Source organism: Hyperolius riggenbachi, chromosome 3 (assembly GCF_040937935.1).
Source record: "Hyperolius riggenbachi isolate aHypRig1 chromosome 3, aHypRig1.pri, whole genome shotgun sequence".
Taxonomy (NCBI): Eukaryota; Metazoa; Chordata; class Amphibia; order Anura; family Hyperoliidae; genus Hyperolius; species Hyperolius riggenbachi.
In genome coordinates, this window is record NC_090648.1 from 198,007,012 (window position 1) to 198,015,132 (window position 8,121).

The window sequence follows — 8,121 nt, forward strand, 5'->3', positions numbered from 1 at the left end:
GGAGCAAGGCTTATTTCACAGCGAAACGGTCGTAAGGCCGTGCACCCACTTGCGCCCACAGACGTCTCTCCCTCACCTCAGCAGCAGCACGATAAGTACTTGTGATACAGTGTACTACTTTGCCACATGTTGCCACATCATTGTTTTCACTTATGTATGCCTGCTGAAACGTATTAAAAGCTACAGTGCCAGACCACTTCCTTTCTTGCAATACATTTATACAACGCTGCTAACAGTAGCAGCGTTGTACCAGATCAGCAATCAGCAGCCGGGGATCACTGTCACATGACAGGCAGGAGCCTGTTAGAGGCTGCACAGGACAGATCAGTTCCTGTGCAGCCTCCGATCTCCGGGGGAGGGAGGAGAGGGAGAGGGGTAATCCTGCGGTGGAGGGGGCTTTGAGGTGCCCCCCCCCCCCCCGCCAGCCACACGCAGGCAGGAGCGATCAGACCCCCCCAGCACATCATCCCCCTAGTGGGGAAAAAAGGGGGGCGATCTGGTCGCTCTGCCTGGTGTTTGATCTGTGCTGGGGGCTGCAGAGCCCACCCAGCACAGATCAGCAAAATCAGCGCTGGTCCTTAAGCGGGGGGGGGGGGGGGAGGGGGGGGAGGGGGGTAAAGGCTGGGTCATCAAGTGGTTAAGCCAGTGATCTGCAAACTTGGCTCTCCAGCTGTTAAGGAACTACAAGTCCCACAATGCATTGCAGGAGTCTGACAGCCACAATCATGATTCATAAAGGCAAATGCATTGTGGGACTTGTATTTCCTTAACAGCTGGAAAGCCAAGTTTGCAGATCACTGGCTTAAGCAACTGTCTATCTTTACTCCTGTTAGGTGAAGTTAGGCCAACAAAAGAGCTGTGATGAGCAGGGAATAAACACATTTGCTTTGAAACTGATAGCAGCAGCAGCATTGTGTGTGTGTGTGTGTGTGTGTGTGTGTGTGTGTGTGGTGTGTGTGTGTGTGTGTGTGTGTGTGTACAAAGATACTGTCTTTACAGTACATATTTTTGTGCATAGTAGATATTAGATTATATAGAAACCAACCAACACACTCGTTAGGAATTACTAGAGAACATAAACCATGTGCCGTATAGGGTGGTTGCATAATACAGGGAGTCCCTGAGATACAAACAACCCGCTAATCCTTTTGCACAACCCCTTCCTGGCACTACTCCAACTTCATGTGTAAATGCAGAGTATAGTGCAGCAGAAGCTGTGCTCTCACCTCTCTGCTGTAGTCCAGTGCTGTGCTTCCACCTCTCTGCTCACCACTCTCCCTAGTGCCCATCATCTCCTACAGCATGTAGCATGATTACACGCTAAAAGTGGAAACCAGGGAGCAGAAAACAGAAAAGATGGTCACACAGGCACAGCACTGGACTCCAAAGAGAAGGTTAGAGCACAGCTTCTGCTGCGTTATACTCTGCCTTTACACGCTGGACTTGGGGAGCACAGGAGGGGGCCGGGAACAGAAAGTGCGACAAGGGGACAAAGGGAGGCACAAAGGGGGACAGAAGGAGGCACTGTGGGACAAAGGGAGACACAAAGGGACTCACACAGGGCCAGATCATCCACAAGGCAACTTAGACAGGTGCCTAGGGCCTGAAGAGAGTCTAGGGGTTGGTTTATGCAACCCCAAACAAATATTGCCAAAAAATCTAGGTGGCCATCAAGCGTGGGACCAAAGTTGTTGCTTGCCTAGGGCACCATTTCACTTTAATCCATCTCTGGACACACAGGGGGGCAGAGGTGGCACATGGGATTGAATGTGGTACAAGGAGACAGAAAGATACACAAAAGGAGGCAGAAGGAGGTACAAAGGGAGACAGAATTGGGACAGAGGTGGCACAAGGAGACAGAAGGAGGTAGAAACACCTGTGGGAGAGTGGCTTCATTTAGGAGGTTGCGCTTAGTTAAGGGGCGGGGCTTAAGCATGGGCATGGCGCCCCCCAGAACCAATGGCACTCCAGACAGTGGCCTGTAATGCCTATGCCTAAAAATACCCCTGAGTTGAAACAAAACAATAAATCTACTTTTTTAAAATAACATAAAACTGGAGGATATCTAAAAGTCATTTTTAGGAGTAGGAGGATAGGTGCAATTTTTTATCTTATTTTCACTAAAGCAATAGACCAATAAAATAATTGGTTCAAAACTGTACTCAATCCCTTTTATATGGATAAGGATCACCAGTATTGTGCACAATTTAAATAAAAATTCCATGGAATTGAAATAACTCAATAGAAATGTTACTGTATATACTCGCATATAAGCAAACCCGTGAATAAGCCGAGGTACCCACTTTTCCCTCAAAAACCAGGAAAAAGTGAATGACTCGCATATAAGCCCCCCCCCCCCCCCCCGTATAGCCCACTGCACAGTAGCCAGATGTGCCACAATGATGATAGTCGTGTCTTAAGATGCCACTAGATGGGATCATAGATATGAGACGGCGATTGCCACACAGGAAGAATCCCTAATCATTGCACCGCACTGACATGTTGCTTGTACACTCTGCTCCAACAGCAAGGGGACATAGGTAGCCTTGGGCAGTGCACTCTGCACTCCATGTTGCAGGGAATGGGGGGCACGGGCACAGAAAGGATCCAGCTGGCAAGAGCAAAATTACTAGTGCACGATCTTTACGTTCCTCTGCCAGTAACAATACCTGTTCCACCATCCATTCAGCTCAACTGACTCGCATACAAGCTGAGGGGGTAACTTTTCAGCACATTTTTTGTGCTGAAAAATTAGGCTTATATGCGAGTGTATACAGTAATACTGATAAATACAGCACACACACTCACAACAATCACACAACCACCACCTCACTGTAGTCAGAAAAAAAGGTTGTATATGCTTATAAATAGGGGAAAAAATTGTAAAAAAATGTTATTTTAATAGTACTGATTTAGTTGCCTTGGTGAGTAAATGCAAATAATGATAGCATGAGTAGTTCTTCACAATCCTTATTGGTCAATGCAGGGCAAACAATGTAGCCCCAACAGGAGTAGATGGAAAAGTCCCCATGATTGGTAATAAGGCAAGCTTTCACTTTACCTCTGGCTGCCATGTGGTGTTGTCCAGAGCGATATACTGTATATCCAATACTCACTAATTCCGGAGTAGATGGCTGCCACTGTAGGAGCATTCTACTAATAGCTAGCCATCTAGACATCTAGATTGATGTTACTGTGAATAAACCTAAGCAGAGCACACTTGTCTTTTAGGAGACTGTTTTTGTAAGGCTATTAAGAATTCTAAGCTTGGTCTAAAGCTGAATATTCACCTCACAATGAAGAAAGATGGATCACGGCGATGTCCCAGTGCTTGCCAATCCATCTTCCGGCCTGGGGGTATGTGCCATGGCACATGACGGGAGCGAACAGAAAGTCAAGCGAACGTGGTACTTTGTGTGGAGTTGTTGGGGATCTTAAAGATCCAAAGCGCCAATGCCAGCCGTTATCACCGTGTGGTGCCAAACGACGTTCACGTGATTATGCTCCTGTACCCATGTCGCGAGACCACGGAAACGAGCGCTCGTCATTCAAAAGGAACGCGTTTGTTGGGAAAATCATCTGAAAAATCGCGAGGTGGGTACGGCCTTTAGACTTGTCCCCTATAGATTAAGGGAGCTGAGTGGAGCTTAGCAATATCTTAACATCGGGTCACTCCTGATCTGGACCTACTCAACAAACATTTTTCTGCATACATGTGTGAAAGTGCCTACTGATACAATCTTTACTGTGCAATTTTAACACTTGTTTGTAATATGATAGACTACCTAAAGTATCCATTTAAACTACCGTATTTTTCGGAACATAAGACACTCCGGCATCTAAGACGCACCTAGATTTAGAGGGCAAAAATAAGGAAAAAAAATAAACTAAACCTAGGTGCGTCTATGGTGCAGGGGCTTCTTATGACCTCTAACTCCCCCAAAACTGTCTTTATCTAAGCTACACTGCCCATCTATACTAACACCTGCTACACTACACTTCACCTACCCCTGCTGCCTCTACCAACTACACATTACTTCACAAACCCCTACTACCACCACCAACTACACTACACTACATTACAGTATACTACACTTCCCTCCCTAACACCTGCAGCCAACCCAAACTACACTACACTTCACTAACTAACCCCTCCTGCCAACCCAAACTACACTACACTTCACTAAGTAACCCCTCCAGCCAACCCAAACTACACTACACTTCACTAACTAACCCCCCAAGCCAACCCAAACTACACTACACTTCACCCCTGCTGCATCTCACCTGATCCTGTCGCCGCGATCCTCCCCTCCTCCATCTGCCTGTCATCACCCGAGAGTCGCAGCAGCCGTCATCTGAGGGTCCCATTAGATGTCATCAGAGGGTCCAGCAATCCCATCCAGTATCCCCACTCTTTAAGTGTCCAGGTTGCCGGCTCCTCTTCGCTGCAGTAATGCTTGAATGCAGGCTCGCAGTGATCACGCGGTAATTACACGCTGCCGGTGCCGACTTCCTCCATAGTTACGGTGTCCTCTTCTTAGTTACAGTGCCCCCTTCTGCATCACGCACGTGCGCCTGACGTCATGCGTGACTCCGGCACACATGCGCCGCTCGTCATACAGAAGGGGGCACTGTATTTAAGAAGAGGACGCCGTAACTATGGAGGAAGTCGGCCCCGGCAGCGCGTAATCACCGTGTGATCACCACGAGGCTGCATACAAGCATGACTGCAGTGAAGAGGAGCCGGCGACTTGGACACTTAAAGAGCGGGGATACTGGATGGGATTGCTGGACCCTCTGATGACACCTCAGATGACAGCTGCCGCTGTGACCTTGGATGACGGCGGACAGACGAAGGAGGCGAGGATCGCGGCAGCAGGATCCGGTAAGTATTATGGGGCGAAAATACCGTACCTTTGGAATATAAGACGCACCCACTTTCCCCCCCCCCCCCCAGTTTTGGGGAAGAAAAAGTGTGTCTTATATTCCGAAAAATACGGTATATTCAATCAGTTTACCTTTCTACTTCATAGATTTGGTGGGATTGAACAAGATTGAATTATGAATGGCCACCTTAATGCTTGTATTCACAGAAGCATTAATACAATTATACATATATGCAGTGACTTTAAGGAAATATGTCAAAGCTTTCAGATAAAGTATACGTTTACTAGATTAAAAAATAAAACTTTTGTGTGTGTTTGCAAAGTATTGTAGATTTATGCTTAACTTTACAAGCCTCTGTTCAGCTTCAAATTGTCATACAGCCACTTAGAATATGTGCCTCTTATGAAGAATTACGAAACAGCTGTCAGGCCACAAGCTGGACCCTCACTGCTGTCTATCATCTGTCCTTTGATGTATCACTGATCTGTGTAAGGATAATAAAGCCTGTACTTGTGGCGTGCCTGGCTCTCCCACTGCCTACAACATAAATCCATGCTAACACTAGGAGTGCAGTGACACTGGCAGACTCAGTTCCTAAACAGCAGATATGTATATCTATAAGTACAGAAAAGTAAAGGGGAGAAGCAGAGGAGGGAGATAAGTACAGGATTGTTGGAAATGAAGAAGGAAAGTTTATATTGGAGTAACAACATGTGTATGTCAGCATGTGTGTGCATCTGCTTGTGCGTACGTCTGTGTGCATCAGCGTGTCTGCATGTGTGTGTCACCACGTGTGATGCATTGGCGTTTTGAGTCCGTCAGGAGAAAAGCGCAATATAAATGTTCTGTGTCTGTGTGCGTCAGTATGTGTGTGTCAGCATGTGTTTGTATTAAAAAAGCTGAAGAGCGTATGTAGGTGTATGTGTAAGTTTATATTGGCGTGACAGCTGATATGTGTTTGTGTGTGTTTTAAAAAGGCATGCTTTATGGGGTGGGTATGGAATCTTTATTGTCCAGTCTGCAGTCTGCCTGGTGGGGAGTTGTCTAGGACAGGGGCTGCTTAGGATATGTGCTGGATGGGGGGTGCACAGGATGTAAGCTCTATGCTGATGGGGGTCTTGTTGTCTAGGTAGCAATAGGTTGTATTGAGAGGCGCACAAAAGACTGGCCCTGCTATCTGTCACGTGCCTGAGTTTGGCAGATGCTGGCCGGTCCCTGAGCACCTCTTGCTCTATCCCTGCTGTGTGCCCTCTCCTGTTTTATTAAAGCCTGTGGCACCTCTATTTGCTGCTGTATGTGTAATGCTCTTATATACAAATGCAGGTGATAATGGCTTCAATAAAACTGGAGAGGACACACGCAACAGGGATAGAGCAAAAGGCACACGGGACAGGCCAGCCAGGGTTTTTCTGGATACTCACATTCATGATAGGCAACATTCAGGCTTTATAAAGGGCAGGTATAATCAGGCTGCAGGCAGGCAGTGGCGTAACCATAGCCCCCACTACTCCTGTGACTGCAGAGGGGCCTGTGGATTAAGGGAGCTCACCTCTCTCCTAACATCCGGAAAGCAGAGCAGAAATACCAACTCCACTATACAGCCCGCAGCAGCATTCCTACATCAAGGTCCTGAATGCATGTCATGTGACTTCAGGGACCTATATAGGAATATTGCTGCATGCTGAATGCCTACATTGAAGAGGAGACCAAAGTACCCAAACTTCAAGCAGGTATTTGTGTTCCACTGCTCTGCTATTCAAATGGGGGAAGAGAGAAATTGAACCAATCCAATGTCATTGCAGCTGACTGATTGGATTCACTTTCAATCTGCAGACTTATTGCAACCAAATTTGAATTAACACACTAACCATCCATATTGCTTACCACCACCTTTCTATCACTAGAAGCTGCCAGTCACTAAAATCTACTTATTATTACCTGCCTGTGATTAGAAACGATCACAATTTTTTGTAATATCTGCATCACCTTGCGTGGTTTTATTTCCTAAAAATAGATTGTGTGCACTGTGCTGAGGGGCGGAGTTTAGGGCGCCAGAATTTCTGTGCCTATAGGCTCCTGTGCTGGGATCAATGATGTATGTAGTGTACCTAAATATTCACTGAGCATAGGGCACACATATACTGTAGGTAAGATTCTAATATAGTAATACAAAACTACATAATCACTTTCCTTATATACCGTATGTCATATTTAACACATTTGCTTTAGAAAAAAAAATGTATTTTGGATGTCAGTTTGTGAAACAGTTCAGGATATATTTTTAATGTACATATTCTATTCCTGTGAAATGTATGTCTCCACAGGTACCCAGGTGGCATAAACGCTCTGGCTGGTCCCAACCCAGAAGCTAGCATGGCTGCTTTACCCAATGCTGATTACAGCTTTTGCGGAATCCTTGACTCTGATTAAGTAGTAAAACTAACAGGAAATGTCAAATGCATAGCAAATTCTGCAGTAAACATAAGAGCTCAACAATTCAAGAAATAACAGTCATGGAAGTTGTACTGGATCTTTACCTACTGTATATTCTCAAATGGATGCTGATTTTGTTTTTGCCCCCAATCATTGGTAGTGGTTCCCCCACCTCCAAGAATTGGTACTCTCAGTGAGCATGTGGGTGATGGTAGGATAGTGTGATAGCTACCACTCCCGGCTGACCTCTGCATCTTTTGGATTTTGCCGCTTCCGAATGGCTTTTCATTGCTTCATACCAGCAATAGAGAACAGGACTCAGAGGGAGACTGGAGGACTTCAACAATAGAGAACACAGTGACTGGGACTCAAACCAGATGAAGAACCTATCTTATGCAGTAAAAACAAATATTTACTCATGTATAGTATAGCATTTTAGCTGTTGTGACGCTTGATATAAAGTAAAAATCACAACATCAAACCAATAAACTGTCACAAAAAAAATCAAAACATGTTTAGGCTTTGACTTTTTAAAGAAAAAAAGAATCTTTACCAAATCATCTCTGTTATAAACTGTTCTTATATCACCTTGCTTCGACACCACCGTCTCACAGACTGTGAGATCACTTGACTCTCCACACAGCAAACAGGAGATAGACTTTCTCAGGCTTCTTCAATGTTTACGTTATTTATTCAGGAAACAGGAATACAGATAGATACATTCATCATATCCTAGCCATGCCAATCTTCATGTTGCGTTACAAGCTCGTGATTAGACTCCCTGCTGAAGTCAATCAGGTA

At 45.5% G+C, this 8,121-nt stretch overlaps 1 protein-coding gene across 1 annotated transcript in view; it reads left to right on the plus strand.

Moving 5' to 3' along the window:
- LOC137562258 (uncharacterized) overlaps nt 1-7,763 on the plus strand; it is a 91,584-nt gene extending 83,821 nt beyond the window's left edge. The window contains exon 7 of the mRNA XM_068273590.1: nt 7,212-7,763. Coding sequence (XP_068129691.1) covers nt 7,212-7,228 — 17 coding nt within the window. The 3' untranslated portion in view covers nt 7,229-7,763. The remainder of the gene's footprint in view (nt 1-7,211) is intronic.
- The last annotated feature ends 358 nt before the right edge of the window (nt 7,764-8,121 follow it).